The sequence below is a fragment of the Colletotrichum gloeosporioides genome (assembly GCF_011800055.1).
Source record: "Colletotrichum gloeosporioides strain Lc1 chromosome Unknown consensus_72, whole genome shotgun sequence".
NCBI classification, from domain to species: domain Eukaryota; kingdom Fungi; phylum Ascomycota; class Sordariomycetes; order Glomerellales; family Glomerellaceae; genus Colletotrichum; species Colletotrichum gloeosporioides.
Genome location: NW_025544717.1, coordinates 224,236 through 249,947, shown reverse-complemented (window position 1 = coordinate 249,947; position 25,712 = coordinate 224,236). Strand labels below are relative to the sequence as shown.

The 25,712-nt window shown below is 48.1% G+C and overlaps 8 protein-coding genes across 8 annotated transcripts in view; 6 read left to right on the top strand and 2 right to left on the bottom strand.

The window, feature by feature from the left end:
- Nucleotides 1-436: 436 nt before the first annotated feature.
- Nucleotides 437-1,534, top strand: GCG54_00009521 (uncharacterized protein; the record flags this gene model as incomplete). Its single annotated transcript, XM_045409467.1, has 1 exon — nucleotides 437-1,534. The coding sequence occupies one exon, from the start codon at nucleotides 437-439 to the stop codon at nucleotides 1,532-1,534; it is 1,098 nt and encodes a 365-aa protein (XP_045260009.1).
- Nucleotides 1,535-2,456: 922 nt separating this feature from the next.
- On the top strand, nucleotides 2,457-4,168 carry GCG54_00009520 (4-hydroxyacetophenone monooxygenase; the record flags this gene model as incomplete). Its single annotated transcript, XM_045409466.1, has 4 exons — nucleotides 2,457-2,711; nucleotides 2,768-3,105; nucleotides 3,161-3,745; nucleotides 3,799-4,168. 4 exons carry the CDS (start codon nucleotides 2,457-2,459, stop codon nucleotides 4,166-4,168), a joined length of 1,548 nt encoding a protein of 515 aa, XP_045260008.1.
- Nucleotides 4,169-5,834: 1,666 nt separating this feature from the next.
- Nucleotides 5,835-12,257, top strand: GCG54_00009519 (uncharacterized protein; the record flags this gene model as incomplete). The annotated part of the gene is made up of 4 exons (XM_045409465.1): nucleotides 5,835-6,362; nucleotides 6,418-7,021; nucleotides 7,072-11,546; nucleotides 11,601-12,257. The coding sequence occupies 4 exons, from the start codon at nucleotides 5,835-5,837 to the stop codon at nucleotides 12,255-12,257; spliced, it is 6,264 nt and encodes a 2,087-aa protein (XP_045260007.1).
- A 412-nt stretch (nucleotides 12,258-12,669) lies between these two features.
- Nucleotides 12,670-13,384, bottom strand: GCG54_00009518 (uncharacterized protein; the record flags this gene model as incomplete). Its single annotated transcript, XM_045409464.1, has 3 exons — nucleotides 12,670-12,951; nucleotides 13,040-13,104; nucleotides 13,168-13,384. 3 exons carry the CDS (start codon nucleotides 13,382-13,384, stop codon nucleotides 12,670-12,672), a joined length of 564 nt encoding a protein of 187 aa, XP_045260006.1.
- A 2,817-nt stretch (nucleotides 13,385-16,201) lies between these two features.
- Nucleotides 16,202-17,155, top strand: GCG54_00009517 (E3 ubiquitin-protein ligase CHIP; the record flags this gene model as incomplete). The annotated part of the gene is made up of 3 exons (XM_045409463.1): nucleotides 16,202-16,290; nucleotides 16,379-16,928; nucleotides 16,982-17,155. 3 exons carry the CDS (start codon nucleotides 16,202-16,204, stop codon nucleotides 17,153-17,155), a joined length of 813 nt encoding a protein of 270 aa, XP_045260005.1.
- A 1,227-nt stretch (nucleotides 17,156-18,382) lies between these two features.
- On the bottom strand, nucleotides 18,383-18,874 carry GCG54_00009516 (uncharacterized protein; the record flags this gene model as incomplete). The annotated part of the gene is made up of 1 exon (XM_045409462.1): nucleotides 18,383-18,874. One exon carries the CDS (start codon nucleotides 18,872-18,874, stop codon nucleotides 18,383-18,385), a length of 492 nt encoding a protein of 163 aa, XP_045260004.1.
- A 779-nt stretch (nucleotides 18,875-19,653) lies between these two features.
- On the top strand, nucleotides 19,654-21,468 carry GCG54_00009515 (uncharacterized protein; the record flags this gene model as incomplete). The annotated part of the gene is made up of 3 exons (XM_045409461.1): nucleotides 19,654-19,899; nucleotides 20,897-21,040; nucleotides 21,139-21,468. 3 exons carry the CDS (start codon nucleotides 19,654-19,656, stop codon nucleotides 21,466-21,468), a joined length of 720 nt encoding a protein of 239 aa, XP_045260003.1.
- Nucleotides 21,469-21,513: 45 nt separating this feature from the next.
- The window catches only part of GCG54_00009514 (uncharacterized protein), a gene marked incomplete at both ends in the record, with an annotated part of 9,340 nt that continues 5,141 nt past the window's right edge, over nucleotides 21,514-25,712 (top strand). Inside the window, 3 exons of the mRNA XM_045409460.1 lie at nucleotides 21,514-21,642; nucleotides 21,826-21,926; nucleotides 21,981-22,055. Of these exons, the coding sequence (XP_045260002.1) occupies nucleotides 21,514-21,642; nucleotides 21,826-21,926; nucleotides 21,981-22,055 (305 nt within the window). The remainder of the gene's footprint in view (nucleotides 21,643-21,825; nucleotides 21,927-21,980; nucleotides 22,056-25,712) is intronic.

Genomic DNA, 25,712 nt, shown 5'->3' with positions numbered 1-25,712 from the left:
TGAAAAAATGACTCGAAAGAAAAAACGGAAGAGCCTGCGATCGTGGGTGTAGAAGCACAGAGCTCCCAAGGTGGACAGATGGCCAATTGCTTTTTTGTTGTGTCAGGTTTGGGAGCTTCGTCACTGCTTCCACAGGAGCTCCAGCTGCTTGCTGCCTCCTGCCTCCCGTCTCGAACAACTGTCCCAAATGCGGCTTAGTCACCTTCGTCCGAGCTCTCTGTCGGAACATTGTCTACCCGACATCCCGCCCGTGGCGCAGGGGAAGGAAACACTGGTGGTGGGGTCCGACAGTCGGGGATCCACACACCCGCAGTTCCGGGTCCCGCACCTGCAGATCGGTTTTGCGGTTGCAAAAAAAAAATTCCTGGGTCGCGTCCCTGTTCACGCTGCTGCTTCAAAATTCTTCACCAGTCGCAATCACTCTCGCTAGGTCAAAATGGCTGCACCAAGCACTCTGCCAGCTCTGCTGGACTCTTTGACGCAGTCATTGACGACTTCGCTCGACGCAGCACCGAAGAATTCAATTGCGCCACCTCAGAATGGCATCTCGCTCCTCGACGTCAAGAACGAGCTTCTTCTTTCCTACCTCCAAAATCTGGTTTTTCTGATCTTGCTCAAGCTTCGCAACGCCAAGAAGCAATCTAGCGACGATGAGAACGCCGACGACACTACGCAGGCAGTTGTCAAGAAGTTGGTGGAGCTGAGACTTTACCTGGAGAAGGGTGTTCGCCCTCTCGAAGATAAGTTGCGCTACCAGATTGAAAAGATCCTGCGCGCTGCGGACGATGCCGAGAGAAATGCCAAAGCCGCCGAGGCAGCGGAGAGAGGCAACGGCGACAATTCCGACTCTGCGTCCGACGACGAATCAGGCAGCGACGAGGAGTCCGACGATGAGGAAGACCTCAAGGCTTCCGCCATGCAAGCCCGGCCAGACGCCTTCGTCCGTCCCGCCGCGGCCTCTGCCGCTGTCGCAGCCGCCCAAAAGGATGGAGTCTACCGTCCGCCAAGGATCGCCCCTACAGTCATGCCTTCGGAGCGCCGCGAGAAGACCGACCGTCGCCCCCACAAGTCTGCTGTCATGGACGAGTTCATCGAGACCGAAATGTCCACCGCCCCCCTCGCAGAGCCAAGTATTGGTACAACCATTGTGTCTGGCGGTCGCAGGATGAAGACGGCGGCGGAGCGCAAGGACGAGGACGAACGCCGCGAGTACGAAGAAACCAACTTTGTCCGTCTCGCTCCCAAGAGCAAGAAGGAACAGGCCAAGGAGAACGCGAGAACCGGCCGCAGTGGTCGCATGCAGTTTGGTGGAGAGGAATGGAGAGACTTGGGAGAGGGCGTGGACCGCATCAACAGACTCACTGCACGCAAGAAGAGCGGCGGTACCCGCGATCTCCTCGACAAGAGCCGGAAACGCGGCAGAGAGACGACAGACGGGCCGAGAGGCAGCGGCCAAAGAGCCGAGATGGGAGAGCGTTTCCAGAAGCGTGTCAAGACCCTGGAGGCGGGCAGACGCGACAGAGGCAAGCGATAGACGGACGGAGATACCCCAACAGTGCGCCGAAAGGTATTCAGCATCAAAAAGAAAGAAGTTTTTGCCGAGGTTCTTGGAGTGGGCTAGATCAGTTCAGTCGACGTTTTAGAGTTGCAATCGTGTTTGTGTCAATGTATGAGCTGGTTGTGTGCCCATGGGAATTCGTCCGTTGCCATGCTCAAGTGACTGGGAAGTACCATACCGGCACCTAATCCGATCGGCCAGCCAGCGACAAAGCGATAATCTTCCGAAATTCGCGATCCAACCTGGGTCTAGATCACCCAACCATTTCAGCGTAGCAGCCAACAGCGGGTGGCCTCGGCGATGTCTTGGTCCTCGGACTATGCATAGCCCTGCCACAGTCGACCATTCGGCCTTGGTTTCGCATGTCTTCCCAAGTGATGACAGCTACCCTCTCGAGACTTTTCCAATGGGGTTTTTAAGGTGGGCTGGATCAAACGGCGGCCCATGCCCCCCAGCAGTTCCCTGGCGTCAGGTCAAGACAGTGGGCTGGGCCGGGCTAACCCCGTATTTCACATGCTTCCCTGTGGCGTTTCAATTGACTCCCCTAGCGTTCTTGGTGACGTCAATCGTCCATAACCAGTGGGCCTGTTCGCCGGCCGTCTCAGTCTGCCAGCCGCGGGGGGTTGACGCGGACCTGACCTCAACGTTAAGGGAAGCTCACATGCCAGTGAGCTGCCAGAGCTCCTGGAGCTTCCTAGGCTTGCCGCCTGCCACGTTCGCCTCGTTCTGTTGAGCTCCCTTAGCTTTTTTTTCTCTTTTCCTCAATTGGTTTTATAGAGTTTCATACCCCCTTTCGTCGCTTTGTTTTGTCTTCCTACACTCCGCCGGACAAAGCATCGATTGCTCTGCTACTCAAACAACCACCGAACACGTCTGGGCTTGAGGCCTGTCTGCCACGATGCCGTCCGAATCTCGCGTAGAGAACCCCCTCTTCCATCCCTTCCTTTTCCTCTTCCAGGTGTTCCAATGGTTCGCGGATAAGATCTTCTCTCCCACTCCTCCCGAGCCGAGCACCCGCCTTAGCCGTCCTAAGGTAGCGGTCATTGGAGCTGGTATCACCGGTGTCACGTCTGCAGCGCATTGTATCGGCCATGGATTCGATGTCGTCATATTCGAGGCGGGCGGTCGCGAGAACTTGGGAGGCATCTGGAGTGTACGACAACCCCTGGCAACCCAAATCGGATGAAGTAGTACTAACGTCAGATACAGAAAGTCAACAATTCTTCCAGCTTACAGATTCACTCCATGATGTTCCGCTTCCACCCCTCCGTCAAATGGGAGCGCGGATACCCCGACAGACAGCAAATCCTCAGCCAAGTTAAGCAGGTTTGGGAGAAATATGGACTGGAGACCCGCACTAAGTTCAACACCCCGGTAGACAAGGTCTACCAGGACGAAAAGGGTCGCTGGGTCGTTAACAACACCGCAAATGGCCACTTCGAGGGCGTTATCGCTGCTGTCGGCACATGCGGCGAGCCCAAAATGCCCCAGATCCCCGGAATGGAGAATTTCAAGGGCCATGTGTACCACTCCAGTCAACTCACCGGGTATGAATCTTCAACACCTACACTCTAGTGCGCTGCAGGACTAATGACTTTATAGAAAGAACGCCAAGGGCAAGAAGATGGTCGTCATTGGTGGTGGTGCCAGCGCTGTTGAGGCATTGGAGTTCGCCGTCGACGAAGAAGCTGAGAAGACCTCGATCCTGTCTCGCAGCGACAAATGGATCATTCCTCGCAACCCAATCGTGAACATGTTGCTGGCTATGAACATTCTTGGCCAAGAGACGAGATTCTCATGGATCCCCGAGACTCTGCTCCGCAAGTTGTTCTATCGCGACTTGCAAGATATCGCTCCTTACAGTAAGGGCATCTACATGGACACGCCGATGGTCAACAGCCACGTTATGGAAACCATTCGCTCGGGCCATGCTGAGTGGATTCGTTGCGATATCGAGGGCTTCACCGCTGAAGGTGTCATCGTCAACCGACGTGCTCAAGGTGTTCCCAAGGGTGGCCCAGGAAGAAGAGAGGTGGTTCCCGCGGATATCATCGTCATGGCTACTGGTTATAAGCGTCCCTCGCTCGACTTCCTACCCGAGGACTGTTTCACCGAGCCGTATAGTCCTCCCAACTGGTACATCCAGACGTTCCCGCCCAACCATCCGTCCATCTCTGCGATCAACTGGTAAGTCTTGGCTTGACACGTGCAAACTCACATGTAACTGACTCACTTTGCAGCACCTATGTTGCCGCTATCGGAACCGTAGGCAACTGGCATATCGGTATCTATACGAGAATTCTCCTCATGTTCCTCATCGACCCCTTGACGAGACCGCATCCATTCTGGATGAAGTCTTGGATCGAGATGACAAAGCTTCTGAAATACTTCTCGCCCACTGGTGCTTTCGACTTTTTCACCTATCTCGAGCTTCTGTGGTGGTTTGCCTTCAGCGTCACCTTCAACCCCTTCCGATGGAAGTGGGCCTTCTTTGTCTTCTTCGGTCTGGGTTTCATGCTTCCCAAGCGTGTTGTCGAAGTTGAAGCACGTATTCGCAATGGCATGGGCTTCCAGGAGGAGGTTGGACGTGACACGGGCCGGAGCATCTAAAACCTTCATGTTTGGTAGCTGGCAGCAGAAATGCCACCCGGAATTTGTGGTATTGATACTGGAAATGTGACGACTCAGCTCGGTTCGGTTGGCGCGAGCATGGCTGATTTCATTTCGGCTCCGAGGCGTCTTTCATTGGGTTCCTATCGTGTACAAAAGCGGATGTGATCTGCCAAGCTACGGAAGAATGAAAAGCAAGCATTTCATTTGAGATCTGACCTGCGATTTTGAGAATTGATATAAGACAATAACGCCAGTCTCGTGGCTTGGCTATATGTTAAGAGGCTAGCAAACATGAGTGTTCCATCCTCTCGGGAGGTATGATCGGCACGCGCTCCTGTTTCCATCATGTTTGCATTCGTCGCGCGTCCTCTCGGGGTAGTTGCCAAGCTCAAGCCACTTGTCAGTAGTCGCCTATCCCTTACAGGAGCTAATTCATCAGCACTTTCGTATGCTCGGGTTTCACCCGGGCGCTTGATCAACAACCCCGGACCCGAGAGAGTCTAGCGCCGGTGCCCCGGTTAGGCCGGTTCAGCCCGTTCGTGGGCGCCCCATTGCCTCTTTGAGCCGGCCATCACTGAATAATACTTCCTCCTCTGGACTGGCTTCTAAACGTCCATTCCCTTGATGTACACGTACTCCACTTGCGATCTACCAAGCCCACGGTACGGCGGCTTGAGCGGCTCCCCTTGGAAGCGGGGAACGGATGTCCCGCCGTGCCCGCTCATACTCCATGCGTGTTGCACGACGTTGGTGATGACTTGGGCGATGGTTTCGAACGGCTTCGGCTGTTTTCATCGACCTTCGCCCAATTTGTGGGGTAAAATGTGAGCTTGTCGTTCGATATTATTCAATATTCAGCCACAGCTCTATTCGATTGGTTTTGGATACAACTTTCGTGGCTCTTAACGCTGTTCGTGAACATGCTCATGAAGGATGTGCATCCTGATCACCTTCGTATGGCTAGTTGGGTCTTCAGGGCTGGTGATTGACCAAGACATGACCCAGAATATCAAACCCTCCATTCTTTCTTCCCAGGCAGAACTTAGCATTCCGAACCCCTCTTTTCCTGTGATATCGACGACAACACGCTGGGATTGGCCCGGAGAACGAGCTCTGATCGGGCCCTGTGAGCTTTCCCATGCTCGCAATGCCATTCTCAGACGCGAGCAATCATCGGGAAAGCGCGCAACCGGACGCTAACACCCACTCGCCGGGGTCAAGCTGAAGAGCAAGTCGTTTGGATGTCTCAGGGAATAGTGTGATCACGATCAATGGGGTCTCATGGTCGTGGGCGTTCTGCTTGCTGGTTCCTGGGAGGCCGAAGATACCTGAACAGGCCATTCGAGGTGCCGAGGCAAGGCAGCTATCCGACCCGGGTCGTCGTTGTTTAAAAGCCAGCTTGTATTCCCCGAAGTTATGTTGAAGGAATCAGCAGTCAAGCTCCACTACAATGCTTGGATTCCGCAGAAACCCATTGAGTACGACGCCCAACCCAAACTTTATTCTTCCTTCCCATACCTTTCTATGAGCCGCAACTGATATTTCGATCTTTACAGGCCGACGGAAGAAGTCTGTTTCTTCCGAGCAATCCTTCAGTTCAGAAAGATCCATCGACGACATCACACCCACGGGTACTCCCATCTCAGAGTCACGACCATCCATCATGGCAACCACCAGCAGTCAGTCATCAGTCAACAAGCACATCATCAGGGAGGAGACTAGAAGGATGAACGGCGCCTCTAGCAGCGACTCTGCCTCTGAGTCTGGCAACGAGGCCGTCACAAGGCACACCTCGTTCCAAACGCGGACGACCTCTTCTTCTCAGGTCCAGACCCAGTCGTCAACCAGGACCCAGTCTTCATCCCAGCTTACATCTTCATCTTCATTCTCGTGGAAGATGCTGAGTGTCTCTGAGGTTGTCAAGACTATCAAGGGCAAGATCGTCCGAGAGATCGAGGATGTCAGCCACGATCACTTTGAGAGGATGGGCCTCGAAGGGTACCTGGAGTACATCGGCAACGAGCGTTTGATCCACATGCCTGCCAAGGGCAGCCAGTGGGATCGAGTTTTGAAGGAGGCCGAATTCTTTGCTATCCAGCTGGATGGCTTCGCAGAGAACCTCAAGAAAGTCATTCCCGACTCTAACCGTGCCCGGGATACTGCTTTAGCAAGCTGCTACTTGCTTCTTGAGGTATTATATCGTTTGCCCATCACTTATGAGTATTGGTTACTAACCTCTCGTACAGCTGGGCTGTGATCAGGCCGAGGCCTTGGAGCCTACGTTCAACGCCCTCTATGAGCTTGGTCTGCTGCTTTCTCATGTCATCAGGCTGCATGACATGTTCTCAGCAAGTGAGGCCATCAGGTCTGACCTTGACCGTGTCTTCTCCAGCCTCGTTCACCTCGTTGGAAGCATCGCCATCTTCTACAGACAGCGTATCAACCGCATCTACAGCGGCTCGGTGACGATAGATTTCGATGCCGAGTTTGGTGCTCAGGTCTCTGAGATTTGGTCTTTGAAGGAGCACCTCTTCAACCACATGTGGGCCTACAAGCTCCGCGAGAAGCAGCAATCGCTTGATATTGCCACACTTCGACAGCATCTTTTGCCGTCCAAGGAGTCTGTCAAGTCTTTCGTCTACGGCCGTGTTGCCGACCGCAAGCTCCGCGTCGACGGCACGTGTACCTGGATTCAGCACGACCTCCACGATTTCCTCGGCAGTCAGGATGATATCTTTACCATTACTGGAAACGAGGGATGCGGCAAAAGTATGCTTGCTGCTTGGGTGAGACAGAGACTCGAGAGGCCCATTCACGGAACTCACTTCGAGACCATCTCTTATACCTTTTGTAAGTTATCTAGTCGCATTTTAAATGTCCCGCGCTAACATTCTGACCAGCGAGTGATATTCCCGAGGAGTCTTCGCCTCTTGCTCTTCTAAAGAGTTTGCTTTCTCAGCTCTTGGAGTCTAACGTCGGTGACGTTGCACTCTTTGAGAAGCTGGGAGTTATCTTCGGCAGCACCCCACCGGGAGATCACATCCACAAGCTCGAGACCGATCTTTGGGAGTGTCTTGAGCTGAGTCTTGCTGCCATCAACAAGAAGGCGCACCTCGTCTTGGTCATTGACGGCCTCGATGAGATCACGGGCGGGACTCAGAAGGCTAGTGATCTGCACAAGCGCCTTCACTCCGCTCTCAAGAAGCACCCTAACATCCAGGCTGTCACCTTCTCCCGTCCGATTTCCCACCTTGGCGGCAGCGGCAGCAAGCATCTGGTCATAACGCCTGACCACGTGCGCGACGATATCGAGCTCTTCCTCGCCAACAAGCTCGGACGCATTCGCGCCTTTACTGAAGAGAATGACAACTCCAAGCGCAACCTTGTCAATCAGCTTGCCGATCAAGCTAAGGGCTCCTTCCTCTTCGCCTATCTTTCCATCCAGCTCTTGTCTACAGGCCTAAACATCGGCTCATTCAGAGACACAATCTCCCGTTGCAATTCCGACGTGAAGGCTGTTATTGGAGAGCTCATGAAGAAGGTCAACATCAAGGAAGAGTACGGCGAGAGCAAAACCTATAACCTCTTCATCTTCATGCTAGCTGCTCAGCGCCCCCTCACCACTGGCGAGATGACCAATCTCATGGGCGTTTCCTTGTCAAAGCGTACCGTTTCTCCTTCTGCCGACATTTGGGCCCCCATCAACAACACCCAGGGCCTCGTCAATGTGCACCGGGGGACCCTGCGCTTCAAGCACTCCGTCGTGAGGAAGTACGTCCACAGCCTCTGTGGCAACACCCTCATGAGTATTGAGGATGCCCACCGCCACCTGACGTTGGCTCTGATGCTCTTCGCTAAGACGAAGTTCACCTATACCTACGAGCCGTCTCTGGAGGGGCTTCCTCAAGACCTCATTGACGATTGCTTTCACTCACATCACATCGTGCCGTATATGATGCAGCACTGGGTCTACCACTTCCGCTCATCATCTCTGGTTGGACAAAAGGGCAAACTCACCCTCACTGCTGAGTTTAAGGAGGTCTTCCCCGAGACCACCTTCTTCTCCCTGCTCGAGTGGTCCCATTGGCAGACGCAGTTCTCGCTCAAGGACACCATCGAGATGCACGATCTTACTCTTCGCATCCGGTCTACCTGCTTCGGCGAGAGGCACCGCTCGTATCTCCAGAACCTTATCGTCCTGGGGAGCCTTCGCAGGCGCACTACCGACCAGACCTCCGCTGCCGAATATTTTTACAAGGCTTCATGCATTGGCCAGGTTGTGCTGTACAAGTTCAGCCCTATCGTCATCTCCTGCACCAACTTGTTCCTCACCTGCACCGAGACGATCACGATCACCGCGCGAACCGCGACCGTCACTTACCGTGAGGAGATGATCAAGTACATGATTGAGATGCACCGGAGCAAGAGTGGTAAGCACAGTGACGAGGTCATCAAGTGGACCAAGTTGCTGGCCAAGCTTTACGTCGATGTCAAGGAGGAGGAGAGATCTTTGGAGATCTACCGAGAACTCCATCTCATAGTCACCGCCCGTTTTGGCAAGGGTTCCAAGGAGGAGTCTGAGCTGGCTGGGTCCATGAGTATTGTCCTTCAAGGGAAAGAAGGCCATGACCCCAGAACCATCTCTCGCCACACCACGCTTCTCTTTGACGCTGCCGAGGAGCTGTCATACACAGACGTCCGTCGCATCGAGATCATGTTCAGCCTCGCTCGTACCTACGAGTTCAACAAGCAGTATCTCATGACGGAGAGGTTGTACGTCAGCCTTTGGCGCTCCATCTTGGAGGCCTGCCGCCTCAAGGGCAGCGCCGAGCTCCACCTCCAGAAGCTCAACATCGCTATTGAATACATCCATTTCCTTCAGCGCATCAAGCGGACTGAGGAGGCTTGCAACATTTTGGTTTGCCTCTGGGCTGAGTACGAGCACCACAACTTCGAGTCTGAGGTCATGGTCATCCGCTTCAAGGAGTTGGCCGTCATCGCCAAGTCGTTTGGTATCATCAACATCTCTATGTCGATGCTCAGCAGGGTCTGGGGTTACTTCAAGTCCAAGAAGACCATTGAACACAAGGAGGCACTCTCAACCGCTACGATCATCACTGAGGTTGTCGAGGAGATTATTGAAACCACCGTCGAGACCAAGACGACCACCACTGTTGTCGAAACCGTCACCAGGGAGGTCTGGGAGACGACCTACAACCGCTGTAAGGGTGGCAAGGTCAACAAGGGATTCTTCAGTTCCTGCATGGCCCTCGTCAACCTCTACCTCAGGCAGGAAAACTGGGCTGAGGCCGAGGTCATCATTCGCAAGTCTCTGGAGGTTACCTGGGGCGGTGTTCTTACTGCTACCACCAAGTTGACCATCGAAGGCGAGTTCGTGCAGGAGCGCATCTCCGTCGCCAGGGGTCTCGCTCGCTGCTACCACAAGCAAAGGCAGTTCGACAAGGCCGAGGAGATCTACCTCCGCATCTTCCACGCCTGTTTCCACTCCCTTCGCGTCGAAGATCACTGCGTTCTCGAGGCCGGCGTCGCTCTGGTCGAGTTCTACGAGGAGTACCACCGCCATGAGAAGGTCATCGATATCTACAACAAGCTCCTCCAGAACTACCGCAAGAACCTCAAGCGCGACCACCAGTTGACAGTTCAGACCCTCTACAAGCTGGCTGCTGTCTACCTCAAGCTCGGTCGCAAGGAGGCGTACGACTGCTACAACGAAATTGTCACTATCTACACCCACGACGGCTGCTGTCATGCTGCTGGCCTTGATGCCGCCATCATCGTTCTCAACCACTACCACCTTGAGAAGCGCTACAGCGAGCTCCAGAAGATTTGCACCGTTCTCTGGAAGACCTTTGTCCACCACCACAAGGAGATTCAGTTTACCGAGGAGATGGTCGAGGTCATCTACGAGCGTTACCGCTACGTCCTGGAGCACCATGCCAAGGTCGAGTTCTCTGTCCGGTACAAGCTTACCATCGAGTACCGCGAGACAGTGACCAAGGTCTTTGGTGCTTCCGCTGGCATCGTCATCAAGGCCATGATCGCGCTTGCCGAGGTGTGCGAGGGTTCCTCTGAGCACTATCAGGAGTCGGTCAGGGTCTATGAGGAAGTCATCACCAGGACCAAGACGACGAACGTGGTCACCGAGACGACAGTTCGCACGATGAAGAAGCGTCTGTCCCACCTCTACGTCACCGTCATTACCACGGGCCAAGTTTCAACTACGACCACTGTCGAGCGTGCCATTTCTGTCAATGTCGAGATCTACGAGCAGCTCAGAATCGAGTTCGGCTGGTGGCACGAGACTACTCTCGCCAAGCTCCGTGAGATTACTCTCCTGTACAAGAAGCTCGGCACCAAAGAGTCCCACATGGCCATCGTGCAGATGCTGCAGGCTTCCGTCATGGAGATCATCACGACCGTCACCATCTCCACCACCCTACACACCGCCGCCTCCTCTTTGGCCCAGATTTACATCGCCTGCGGCATGGTGCGACATGGTCATGATCTTCTTCGCCAGCTGCGCTATGTCCTCCTCTTCCCCGGCTTCGAGGGTGGAGAGAAGGATGTCAGCATCAAGGTCAACCGCAAGGTCTCCAAGGTGTCCTTGGTCTTCCTTATCTCTTTTGAGCAGGCCCTGAACGTCGACTCCAAGGTGTCGTACAGCTTCTCTGAAATTATGGCGGACGTCCTTCTGGAGACGATCTTGTATGAGCAGTACATGACTGTCATGTCCAAGTTCACAGAGACCAACAACATCGAGATCGTCATCGAACATGCTGCCCGTCTCCGCTTTGTCTGGGAGTCTCGTGGTCGCTCTGGCTTCGTGGCTGTGCTCGACAAGAAGCTCTTCTCGCTGTTCACTTCCAAGTACTCCAAGTACCTTGGACCCGCCGCAACTAACCAAGCTGGCTCCGACTTCTACGTCGGCCTGCTCCGCGAGATCGGCGAGGGTATTGCTGCCGACAGAGACTCCATCGACTTTGGCCTCGTCTCTTGCAGGGCCGCTTACACGGTTACCAAGAGGTTCATGGAGAAGGAGAAGGACATCAACAGAGCCCACGAAGTGGCCAAGGTCGGCTTCAGCTTTGCCAACTCTCAACGCTTCTACCACATGGGCAACAACTTTGTTTGGGGCTTCCGCTTGGCTGAGCTCCTTGCTGGCATTGGCGTGAGCACCTGGAGGTCTGCTAACGACAACGCTAAGGAAGGTTCCATTGCTACAAGCAGAAATGTGATGCAGATGGTGTTCACCGCCATGAAGGAGCGCAGGTTCGACTTCGCTGGCCTTGAGCCCAGAGATGTCAAGAGTCTGGTTTACCTCCTTGGCGAACAGAAGAACTACACCGAACTCGAGGTACGCTATTGGATGATACCTGTAAACCAGAGTGAGCTAACAATCATTTCACAGAACCTTCTCACCATTCTCTGGCAGTCCAGGGAGGTGCAACGCATGTGGCGAGCCGATATGGTCCTCAATATTGGCTCTCTCCTTGTCAACGCTCACATCTCTGCGGGACATCTTGACCAGGCAATCAACCTCTGCGACACTCTCTACTACAACGTCCGCCAATCCCGCGGCGGTCTAGACTCCCAAGCTCTGGATTTTGCCAACCGCCTCACACAGCTTCTCCGCCGTGGCGACCGTCTTCGCGATGCCGCCCACGTCCACCAGGACGTCGTGTGCGATCTCGAAGAGCATCTCCTCGCCACCAGTGGTGCCGACAAGGACGAGCGTCTCCGCAACGCTGCCGACATCCATCTCGACGGCATGCGCAAGTGCAACTGGGCCTCTCGTGGCGATGGTTTGAGGAATACGAAGGAGGTGTATGGCCGCCTCGTTAAGGGGTATGGCAAGCTGAACACACCTGCGGTTGAACAGTGGACTACACTGAGTCCTGCAGATGAGAAGAGGGAGGCCAACCAGGCTTTTACCTGGCCCATGGAATGGAAGCTTGAAGGTGCTGATATGGCAGGCGCAGGACTCAAGAGGCCTACAATTGCGTCTGCGAAGGAAAGATGGAGGTGCTGGAGCTATGGATCCAGCGTGGAGGTGGCATCTTACTAAACAGCCCGTGAACGGGGATTCATGTTCCGATTTCCTTATTGTTTGCTCATCATTGTTACACTTTACCCGCAAGCCTCAGAGGCCCACCGCTTAAAAGCTTGCATCTCATTGAGTTAATTTAATAACACATTGTTACGTTAATATCTCGGCCGGCCCATAGAGCCTTGGTCATCTCAACGTCGACCATAGGTGTGACGTGACTTCCGATGCCCTGTTCAAAATCCCAACGTGTGTCATCGAGGAATCTTCAACGCTTTGGGGAGTCAAGGCAAGTTGGATCACGGGCTGTTGCCACTCTTCATATCTTACGTTCAACTTCTCTCCTTCTACGTCTCTAGTTCTCTACTAAATGTTTTTCAAGCTCTGTGCCTCCATGAAACTACTCTAACCCCCACCACAGGCCACCGTTAACTTAGAAAGCAGCGCGGATGTGAACTCTCATGTTGCCATTGCCCCATGCATTGTTCTGTCCATATACGAGGCCGTTGCGGGTGCAGGCATCCATGATCTGCCCAGCAGAGCGGGCAACGTTGCCACAAGGGCTAGATGTATCCCTCGGGGGGTTTCCCCCGGTGGCCACGCCGGTGATCCGTGCTTGGCCACGGCTGCAAAAGGAGGTACCGCTGACGACGGCATTGCATGCGACATTGGCGCGGGCAGCGATGAAATCGATGCACCAAACCGCATCAGCGACCTGAATTCGAGATGTTAGTGGGCCCGCAATACCCCCCGAGGGTCGTCGTGAGGACTTCACGACAGGGGGTGGGGGGAATGGTACTTACCGAAGCAGCGCCGCCTGGCTTGTCGAAAGTGCAACTAACATCAGCCTGACGCTTCTCGAGACCATCTACAGATTCTGGTGTGTCAGCATCTTTCACATGCTGGTATGGCTAAGATCAGTTCTCCTCACCGGTTGAAGTCTGGTTGAATGCGAGGGCGATAGCCTCCTCCGGAGAGGGATGGTTTCCGTTGGGGTTGGCAATGATATCCTCTGCCCACTTCTCAAAAGAGAAGGGTACTGCCACATCGGCGGCTCTCACGTCAATGCCAGCATCCGTAATAGTTGGGGCGGCTGCAATAAGAGGGGTGATTGCCAGAAGGCCGGCGGCGCGCAGGAAGTTGACCATCTTGGGGTATGGCAGATGTTGAAGGGAAGTAGAAGTTGAAGTAGGAATGCTAGAATATGACCTGCTGATTTGAAGGAGAACCAGACGAAAAGTGCAGAGCGACGAAGGGTTTTATAGGCAAATTTACGGGTCTTTTAGGCCTCTCAAGGCCACTTCTCTTCCTAGAACGGCTTAAAGAAGTGTGTGCTGTACAACGGATCGTTTGCTATTTACATCTTGCCAAGCTCAAGAATCTACCTCGGCAACTTCCTGAGCCAGGAATTGAATCCTTACAACGGAGCTGAAGCAACATCACAAGGCGACTAGTTGAACGTCCGATCTTGCTGCATACTTTGGGCATGGAAAAGTCATAATTTCTTCAGCGATTGTACCCAATCAGGCAACCTCAAGAGCTCCGCCTCACATCCACACCCAGTCGGCCGCGACGGATGGACGTTGGCAAGACTAAGCGGCTCCGCGTTGCATTGCGTCTAGCTAGCTGGTATGGATGTTCTCGGCATGGGGAACTAAAATCTCGGGTAGGGAGATGAGAGACGAACTTCTCCCCGCTGGCTGCGAGCAACTAGCGCAGGCAGCGATTTACCTAGTTTCTTGCGACGTCCCATAGGCCGGCTCGGACAAAGTAGACTAGGTTTGATAGCCCCGCTGCGGTGCGATATCCGGTGCCCGGGCGTAGTGTATTAGGGTAGCCCCAGCCTGCAAGGGCATATCCATGACTACCTGACTGAAAAATACGGTATGAAAAAAATCGGAACGATAGAGAATTTGCTTTCCGACCCAGTCTGAGCTACTGTTATGTTATGACTCGGTATAGAATCCAGCGGTTTATCCAAGTTTCTCACGCATTGAAGAACGCCTTAAGTCCGCGATTCATTGGCGAAAGTATGATCAACCTCGCTCACAAACCTCACCATTGGACCGGTTGAGATGAATTGCAGAGACAAAATCCAAACCTCAGGTCATGGTTAATCTTCACTTCGTCTACGTGACCTGGACTATACTCGAAAGCTAGACCTCAAATCAGTTCTTTCATATGAAATCATAGAATTTATGTGCATGTACTCTCTCGCAGTATGGATACGAGCTAAAAAGTGTGAATTTCGTGGATATAGGCTTTTGACATCGCGCAGTCCATAGACCCGTCTGCGGTAACTCAAGGCAGAGGACCCGAAAAATGCGTCATGTAACTATCAGAGGGCTTGTCGACGTCTCCATAACCTAATAAAAGTCTGTTGTTGTTAGGTCGATAGCTGAAGCATTTGCATCTGACTGCCTCCGGGGCCAGTTCTCGTTCTTGGAGCTGTAGGAGGTCGCAGGTGCAATGGCCCATCTGGAAGTGCTCAGACGGGCCCCTAGAGTTATGTTATTATTATCAGTCTGAAACTCAACCGGCAAGAGCCTAGATACGACTTACGGTTCTGAAGAGTTGCTTCCCCACATAAGCTTCTGCTCATCAAATTCGCCAACAAAAGCTGTGCACTTTGCAAGAGGCAATGCCGCCCTTTTCCACCCTTCTCGACTTACGCAACATGCTTCTAGCACGTTGTCGTCGTTGACACGAGTAGACAGACAGCGGCCCTTGAAAATGTTCAGAAATGTTTTGTTTGTTAAAAGGAGCGAGTCGAGGCAACTGCCTAAGCTTTGATGGGATGCTGGAATCGGGCCAGGGTCGATCACAAGCTGAGCTCTCGCGGAAACTGCGAGAGCAGCAATGAGTATTGTCTTCAACATGGTTTTCGAATTCTAATTGCTCGAGTTGTTTGTGGAATTTGATGTGTGTGCTTATCTGAAGTTATAACAGAGGTTGCTGCTTTAAATACTTTGCCGGTTCCGACCCTGATGGATACTGAAGTTGACTTTTCACCTCGAGCGGCCTGGGACCGAAAGGGCTCTCTTACTTCTGGAACCCCGAGCTTTGGTCAAATTTTCCATTCTGTCATAAAAGCCTCTTCGCAATCGTGATTAAATGTGGGCACGACGACCTTCAAGATCGGACCCATGAAGCGAGCCGGCGCAGGCACCGGCCCGGAACACGCTCCGCCGGCGCCGTAGCTGACCCACAATCGGCAAGTCGGCCGCCTTCAGCCACAGCACGTGATCGGACATCATTCTACCGAGTGCGCAAGCCACTCGTGTGTTTCTAAGCGGAAGATTCCAGAACGCAGCAATCACCCGCGCTTCCCGGGCGAAAGTGGGGTTGGGGGAGGAGCAAAGACCCCTAGAATCCAATCCGACCACGCGGAAGGACGCAGCTGTTGGCGGGGTCCCGCCTGAAGGTGTCGACCTCGTGGGTAGCAAGCACCTGGTCGCCATCCAGCAGCAGCAGCAGCAGCATCAGTAGTTACCAGCTTCGGTGGTTGCAGCAGCAAATACCACACCACACCTCACATAGGTTCTGACTCCACGAGGCTGAGTCGGAGCATCGGTCGGCATGCCCATTTCCTCCTGCTGGGCGTTACTTTAGTCCCCGTACCTACCTCATACAACTTCCCGATCTCGACATCCCGATCCACCCCGCCGACCGATCGAAACGCACACGTACATGCTCTGCGCTGGTGTCGAATAATCTCCGGGTTTCTCTGGCAGCAGCACTCTTTCTTCCGTTCTTGCTATTTCCATGCAGCGGTCTCCCTAACGACACCTGCCGACGGCCACTTAACACTGCACTTGGCCAATCATCTTTGCACTGCATTTCGTCCCTTCAGTTCAAAGTCTGACCCACGACTATCAATCGACGCGAACCTAGACAAATCCACCCATCGTATCAATTTCACACGCCAGTGCGTAGGTCTCACTGCCGACAGGAGAGGATTCACGATGTCGAGATCAATCCAGCTTAAGGAGGAGGGTAACCGCCACTTCCAGTCAGGCGATTATGCCGGGGCAGAGGCCTTGTATTCTAAGGCGTAAGCACTCCTCTCCTCCCAACTGACCCTCTCCAGCATGTCAGGCGAGCTTAGCAGAGAAAAGTTGCTGACAAGAACCTTGGAACAGGATCATCGCCGATCCCAAGAACCCGGCCCTTTACACGAACCGCGCCATGGCCCGTCTAAAGCTCGAGATATGGGACTCGGTCGTCTCCGATTGCGAATCCTGCTTGGGCCTTGCCCCTGATAACCTGAAAGCCCATTACTATCTGTCTCAGGCCCAGCTTGCGCTGAAGGACTACGAATCGGCTCTTACAAATGCCCTGCGTGCCCATCAACTGTGCGTCCAGACTGGAGATAAGTCTCTTGCGGCGATCACAGCACAAGTCCTCCGCTCGAAGAAGGAGCGGTGGGATTGGAAGGAGAGGCACCGCCTCCGCGAAGCACATCAGATGGAGAACGAGATCGTCGAGATGATGGAAAGGGAGCGCAAGCAAGCCATTGACGACGCCATGGACGACAGCGAGAAGAAGGAGATTGAGGTGGAGTGGGACAAGAAGATTGAGCTTTTGAGAGAGACGTTTGAGAAGAGCCGACCGGTGGAGGAACAGAGAGGCGAGGTTCCGGATTGGGCGATTGACGATATTAGCTTCGGCATCATGGTCGACCCCGTCATCGTAAGTTTGATTGCCACTATGGATCCTCGACCATTGCTGACTGGTTTCTATAGACCAAGACTGGAAAGTCTTACGAAAGAGCTTCGATCATGGAACACCTCAGGAGGCACCCCAGCGACCCTCTGACTAGGGAACCCCTTTTGCCATCCGAGTTGAGGCCCAATCTTGGACTCAGGCAGGCGTGTGAGATGTTCTTAGAAAAGAATGGCTGGGCGGTGGACTGGTAACACGAACACACAAACTTCTTCTAAAGTATACTTTTGGCGGTACACCTTCTTTCAAGCTTGCATAGCACGGCGTTCTGGGGTTCAGCGGGATACAAGTGAGTTAGTTATAAGAAGATTCTCCATAGCGACTATCAGGTTTACTCCACACTACTGCCATCGTGATGTCAAAGAAGCAGGGTGCGTAAATACGATGCCGCAATGCCGGCATCAATACCTAATTTTCCACGGTCCTGCAGGGACTAGGAGCTACCGCAGCCCCGGAATCGTTAACGATTGTATGGGGCCGCCACGGCCCCACCACTAACGCTCTCGCTTGTCGGCTACCCTCCCGGGGTAGGTCAAAAGTTTCTCACACAAACAGGCGGCACCGTGACGTGTTTGAAACCTACTAATCAAAGGAAAGGAAACTTCCCAAAATGAACAAAATACAAAAAAAGCTAAGCTGGATGCCAATCGCTGACGGGAATTGAGCCCGACGTGGGGGTCGAACCCACAACCTTGAGATTAAGAGTCTCACGCTCTACCGATTGAGCTAGCCGGGCGACTGAACCCAGCTTGCTTGATGGTTGGGGACGATCGATGCGCAAATCAACTATGAAGACAGCGTGACGGAGTCTAACGAGCTAGTAGGTGTCTTCAGTCGCCTAGCACTTTTCTCAGCGTGCATTAGGCTGTGGATTTTATCTTAAGTTGACTCTTGTGATGTTCTAGATATTATGGCTACCGTTTGAATGTTCGGAGTGCTCTACCTTGGTGAATTGACAGAACTCAAAGCAAGCTCAGGCTCAAGCGCCAGACGAACCGTAACGGTGTTCCCAGACGCTAAGTTCAGACGAACCTCCATGCTTTCCAGGTAGCTGCAACCTAGCGTCCGGCACGTTCAGCCCCCAGGGTTAGGTGTCTAAGGTATGTGTTCTAAACGGCTGGTACTTCTCTTCTTCATTGGTACATCTTTTGATCATAGACCTATGCCATGACCATGATTTTTGAGGGGCTTGATCAAAAGCTGACGTTGTATTGAATTTTCCAAAGTATTCCTCCTGAACAGCGAATATCTCAACCAAGTGAATTAGTGGCTGTCGATTTGATGCCTGACCGTTGGCAAATTGAACAAATCTTGTGATGTACCACCGATTCACTCTGAACATATGCGTGTTTACTCTCTCGCTCGTGAAGAAGAGTCGACATTACTCCCGGTCACACCGACCTTGCAAAACCATGGTCGTCTCAAGACTCGACGTCCTTCTTCTTCGAATGAAATGTGACCGAAGAAACACCGTGTCGAGTAAAGTCTCCCCAAAATGTCCAATTGATGTAGCCACCGTCTCCAAAGTTGACCACTTCTCCATCATGAAATACAAGGAGACGGTAAGGGAGTGCACCATTGCGGGGGTCCGAGTAGTGAATAATCTTGTCCTCTTTTATCGAGTTACTGTTGAAGTAGTACTCAAGACTGTCATGGATCACTAGCACGTTGTAGCGACCCCGATGTCGTTCTCGAAAGGCGTATTCTGCAAGTCGGCCAACCCATTGGTCTCGACGAATCTTGTCGTTGTCCGAAGCGCAGATGTAGGCTGGTATCTCTGTCGAAACGTGTTTTTCAGGCACTCCTTGGAAGTCAGGGGAGCTCAGAGAGATTGGCTCTCGAGCCCTCGTAGAAAAGCGCCGGGAAAGCAAAACTAATCCAATGATGATGGCAGTGCTGAACAAGAGGGACATTGGCCAACACCATCTTGCTAAAATTGAAGACGTTTCCATTTTACTGAGTTGGAAAAATTAGAGCTGGACAAGGCTTCACAGTCGTGAAAACTCTGTATGAGAGACAGGATCCGACCATCATTTGTAGTAGCCAAGGCTCCGTTTCTCGGGCTCTCGGGCTTTCGGGTACGACTTCCACAGCAAATCAAGACTGGACAAGGAGCATCTGCAACGGGCACCCCCGACCATCATCAATTTGGCGAAGGCCGCCTGCACAAGGAAGACCTATTAGATGAGGTGCCGTCCATAACCCCACACCGAAACACTCTTCAAATCAGGCGTGAGGCGCCCGCATGACATGCGAAGTTGAGGCACGTAAGAGAGATGGAGATTTTTCATTCGTTCGTCGTTGTCACACGTTATGAGTTGTCCATGCGCCCAAGATTCAAATGAGGAAACAATGCGGCACGTCGAGATGGCGGTGGCCTATTAGATATTGGGGACAACTGCGTCTCTCCCCAAAAATGACATGTTGGATGCTTATATTGTCTTGGCATGTGAAGAAGGCTCTACGCTCCGATCTTACTGACCCGAGGGCCAAAGCCAGATACTCTCTCAACATTTCTGTTCCGCCAACCAATCGCAACCAAACGGTGTCACTGTCCTCCCATTTCTAACGAAAGAGCATCACGGGCACTTGGCGGTCAGCCTAGAAGAACGTTCAGCATTCGACACACAACAACAAGTAACAGTATCACAGAAACACTCGTAATCAGCCGTCTAACCAACGCATCGACGAGATGGAGGTTTTCGCGTTTGTCGCAAGCGTCGGCAGCTTCGGGGAGCTTCTGCTGAAAGGTTTCAGCGCCCTACATCGTCTGCAAACACAATTATCGGAAGCGCCAGATGAGATCAGGCGCATTTCCGGGGCCATGCATCGCCTGAAGCATGTGCTAGATGAGATACAGGCCTTGGGTGCTCCAGAAAAGGAGCTCATCAGCAAGAAGCGAGATACTGGAGTTCCCTGGGAAGACCAAACTGCCGCTGTGAGAGCTGATTTAGAGAGCCTGCTGCAGGCGTTACAAAGACTTGAAATAGAATTCAACAAACCCACAAAGACTTCCAAATCGATACGAGCACGAATTAAAAAGGTCCTTTCCAATCGGGATATAGAAAATTTTGAAAAGAGGCTTTTTGATCATCAGTCTTTTTTCACCTTCATGCTCAGCGTTGTACAAGAGTTCGTCAACTCAAGATCAGGTTTCTGCCGATATTCCGTGACAAAGGGCTAACATTTTTGGCTTTAGGAGACGTCAGAGAGAATTAGTCTCTGAGCTGAAATCCCAAAACCATCGATTGCCGCAAGCCTCTCCCATCGGCAGTGTTTTCCTCGTACAGGACCAGGATCTGGACACCGGGCTCCGGGGGATTGTGGCCAAAGGCATCGATCATTTGCCATGTATAGAGCCCGAAGAGTCCCGAGCAATAAGTGTCGTTAAGTCCACCATCAGGCAACGCGGATCGATTCTCGCAGAGCCAAAATGGGACACTAGTGTCAACTCAGAGCCAGTTCGCGTCCAAGGTTGGGACCACAACAACAACACTCTCCTGGGCAAAGTCGAGTTGATGGCCCACGAGCTAACATGCTGCATATACTCCATTCGCATTCCAATTGGAATCATCTCTGCTCGTTGTATCACGTCAACCACAACATCCCGGAGAAGGAAGGCTTTATGTGAACAGAAAAGTTGGTGTCTGGATATATTTCTTTACCCGTGTGTCTTTTGGGCCAAGTCAATCTCCCGGTTATATTTTCAGAAATCCTGCTCCGGCGAGTTCAAATTCGTACCGAAAACATATGGTTACAACCAGGATCCGGATCTTCGTCGACACCTTAATGCTGGAAATTCTTTGGCCATTCTTGAAATGTTTGCGGAAGGGTGAGCCCACCCAACCGATATCCTTGCCCCCTCAGGAAATTCCCTTCTTCATGTAAGTATTCAGAAGCGATGAAAGAAAAGGGCGATAATGACAAGCAACCAGGAGATCGTTGTCAGACACGGCATGGGTATTGATATGCTTGAGCTTTGCCGGATCATTCTGGGCTCAACTAAGGCATTTGACTTAGACTTTCTGAACCAAAGTGGAAAGTATGACCCTCGAGACGAAGACGAATCACTGGGCGTAGTACGATAAGAATGGCTCACTAGTGTATACTTAGAACCCCACTCATGCAGTGTTGTCAATTTATGCTAGAAAGCAGCAAATCTTATGAAAGGATGCAGCCGATGGCTAGTATTCTCATAGAGAATGGTGCCGATCTCGCTATTTGTGACAAAGTTGGACAGTCGTCATGTCTTCTGGTGTTTCAGATGCCTCAAGGATTCAATTACTTTGATGACGTTTTGTATGAGTTCATTAACCTCGACATGCTTCAGAACCTCCGTTCGATAGACCTGTGGCTCGTGGCGTCTTTAGCACGATCAATCCCTTCCTTTAAAAGCAAGCTGGAAGCTAAGTACCAAGGAATGCGAACACCTGCTGGAATTTCGTCTAGTATCCGCCCCCGCATCAATCATCTGCCTGAGCTAGATCCTCAGAAGCAAGCATCATAGGTCAAAAGTGCGACCAACCTTAATAGAGTCACTTTCCTCAGAATAATGTGCTCTTTTGGTACTGTAGACATGGTTGAGCCCTTTCTCAAATGCGGCATTGACGTTAATGAAACGGAGGTATTGGATGGCAAGACGTACATTCGCCATGCCGCTAGAAAAGGGAACCTGGAGATTGTTATGGCTCTTGCATAGGTAGGGGCTAGCTTAGACCAGGTGGAATAGGTGTCTAAGAGTACTAATCTATATTCCTCCGTTTTAGAGGATTTGCTTGAGCGCTAGGCTTTCATCACCTAACAAAAACCTATTCCTGGCATTCAGAGATCTTCACTGGAACTAGAACTTTAGATACTGCTGTAGCTCCTGAGGCAACTAAATCACGAAAGTCACAACGCTTTATATGCCGCAATAGGCTGGGAAGCCCATCTCCCTCCTGTTATCGCACCTCTATTAGAGTATAGGTATAGTCAGAGGGACAGACAACCTATAAAAACAGACCACAGCTAAAGATATAGCTTAGAGCTAGTAGATGCAATAAAGAACAGAAAACCTTACCTTAAACAGCTATTAGATGCCAGCCTCGCTCTTAAGTGCGAAGATTGCCTTAGTATTAGTACTATTATATACGCTATCAACTTAGGGGAGCTTTAAGCACTAGAGATCTTTCTTCCCTTCTAACTTTTCTTCTTTGCAGTTTACCGCCTAGAGGCGCACCTTATTATTACAACCCATTATGCATAGATAATAGTTAACTAACCTACTTAGGCGTTAAGCAGCTAGGATAGGATATTTATACTGCAGAATTAATAGGAATAATAGGGACTTACTTAAAATAGAAGAACTATAGTATAAGTTATATAATAATAAGATAAGAGAACGATTAGTAAAGTATAAGAAGAAACGCTTAGTAATTAGTTAGTATTACTAACTAATTATAATCACCTATATACTTAAGTAATTACCTAAAAATAAATAAAGGATATTATTTAGGACTTATATATAGTATAACTTAAGCTTTATTTAAGGTTAGACTTCTATAGCTCTTTAGTAATTAACTTAGTATTTATCCTTATAGATACTTTTAATTTATTTTTACTGCGAATTACTTATTAAGCTTAAAACTAATCACTTTAGTCTCTAAAAGACCTAATCTATTATAGCTTATAACCTATAACTTAAACTATAACCTTAATATACTATTATAATATATTAATCCCTAGTTTCTATTAGTAGACCTTACTATTAGATAGCTAACTATAATATTTTAATTACTCTTATTTAGTAAGTTAACTATTAACACCTACTAATAGTAAAATAGTAAGTATATCTTTATATACCTCTACTAAGTTACCTACTTTAGGGACCTCCTCCTCTTTGTAGTAGCTAGTTTAAAACCTAGTTAAAGAACTTAAAGGAGCCCTTATAGTAGTAGACTCTAATAACAAAGTAACCCTAAAGAAAGATACCTATAAACGCCTTTAAACTAAAGTTAAGAAAAAAGATAATAATATCACTAAGGTCTAAACTATATATAATAATATTACTATAGAACTTTAAAACTTTAAAGAAATAATATAATAACTAAGAAATAGTCCTTAATATATTATAGATCTAAAAAATAAAGTTATCTAACTTAGAGGATAAAATAGTAATACTAATATTAAAGAACTCTAAGAAGAAATCCACACCTTATATATAGCTATTAATATTATTATAACCCCTACTAGAGGATAATAGAAGCTTAAGCTTAATACCTTAATTACTTATAATAGTACTTCTAGATAACTTAAGTTATTCTTAATCTAAGTTAAGAACTATTAGAACTTCTACTATAGAGACTTTACTAGTTAAACTAAGAAAATTATCTATATTACTACTTACCTATAAAGATAAGCCCTTAAGTAATTTAAACCTATTTAAGAAGAGTTCCTTAGGTATAAAACCTTAAATAAATACTCTACTAAGACTTATAATATCTATAGTAACTTTAAAGGATTTAAAAATACCTTCTACTCTCTCTTTTAAGACCTTAATAAGAAATAATAAACTAAAAGAGACCTTATATAGTTATAATAGATAAAGTTAATAAAAAAATATACTACTATATTTAGATAATTTAGTATTTAACTTAACCTTACTAAAGAAACTAAGATCTTTATATTCTATTAAGGACTTAAAGATAAAGTTAAAAATAAGATTATTAAAATTAACTATCCTAGAAACTTTCTTTAGTATATTAACCTTATTATTAAGATTAATAATTAACTTTTTGAACACTATAAAGAAAAAGGCAAAAAATAATAAGGACTAAACTCTAGATATAAGTATTAATAGTAGCCCTATTAGAAGTTTAACCCCTAGTGAAATAATAATAAACCCTATAATAACTAGAATAACACCTATTAGAGTACTACCTATAGATAGTATAGTAGACCTATAGATCTTAGTATAATAACTAAACCTAATAATAAAAAGCTTTAGAACTTTAAGTGTTATAACTATAATAAATAAGGATATATTACTAGAGATTATAAGTAGCTTAAGAAGCTCCTTTAGAAGCTAGTAGCTAAATAACCCTAATAGGTTAACACTATTACTAAAGTTTTATATATATCTTAATCCTAAACTAGATATTATAATAATAACTATTAAATCTACTTTAAAGATAAGGAAATATTAAGATACTACTTAAGGGATAGTAACTTTAAATAGTTTAGATATAATATAACTATATTAGTTATATATCTAAGAACCTTAATAATAATATATATTAGTAATAGTAAGATTTATAGAAAAACTTAAGAATAACTTAATAAGATACTATAAGTATAGTAACTTAAACTAATTCCTAGTTCTACTCTAAAAATAACTAATAGCTAAGGTTAGACTAGCTATAAACTTTTAAACTAAATTACTTATATAATACTAAAAAAATAGATAAAGGAAAAATCTAATAATAAGCTAGATTACTAGTATAACCCCCTAGAAGAATAGTAACTATTTAATCTTATAAATAACTAGACTTTTAGAGAAGGAGAAAGTTCTCCTTATAACTTAGATAAACCTTATAATATTATATACTAATATGCTTAAGTAGAGATTATTTATAGGCTTATCCTTAATATAGATAATACTAGCTTTAAAGAGGAATCTAAGAAGGATAATATACCTAAGTAAATTATATATAAATAAATTAACCTATATAATAATAAATAGTTTATTAAACTTTATAGTATACTTAATATAAAACTAAGAATATATTATACCTTATAACTTAGAATTAAAAATTATCTCTACCTTAAGATTACTAACCCTAACTATTAATACCTCTTTTAGGTATAATATTTCTTTAACTATTATAAGATCTATATAAGAGATAAGTATAACTACTATTTCTAACCTAAGTAATATAATAATAGTCCCCTATAAAATATCTATACTATATATATCTTTACTAGATAGGAACTTAAAAAGTTTAATAGTAATATTACTATATTTACCCCTAGCTAATAATTCCCTATAGAATACCTCTATAATAAATAGATAAAATAGGATAAATATTAATATAATAAATACTAAATTCACTATAAAGAAAAAATATATACTTAGAGAATTATAAAGAATAGACCTTAACCTCCTTAGGTTAGATATTATAAAAATAGTTTTATAAAGGTATAATAGGAAGGGAAGTAAATCACCTACTTAGGATACCTAAAGTAGTTAAAAAACTAAACTTACTTATTAATATAGAACTATAATAAGTAATAAAGAAAAGATTTATTTACTAAATATTATAAAGATATTAAAATAATATAAAACTTAAAGTTACTATTAATTAATAGATAATACTTATATTAATTAATAGTAAAGCTAAAGTAAATTTTATTACTTTCTAAGCTATTAATAAGCTAAAAGTATTATAAGGAGGAAAAAAATAACTATATTAGTTATATATAATAGAAAGAGAAGAATTTAAGTATAAAGGAGGTATTATCTATAATAAGACTATACCTCTTAAGATAAGCTACCTAAATTAAAAAAAAAGAATCTAATTTAATATTATTAACTTAAGAATATATAATATAGTATTAAGACTACTTTAGCTATAAATAAGTAACCTATAGATAGATTAAAGTAAAAACTAACTCTATTAGAATTATAATAACTTAGTCCCTAAGTAGTCTTATTAAAAATAAACCTTAAATAAGCTAATACTATATAAAATAATAAGATAATATATCTACTAC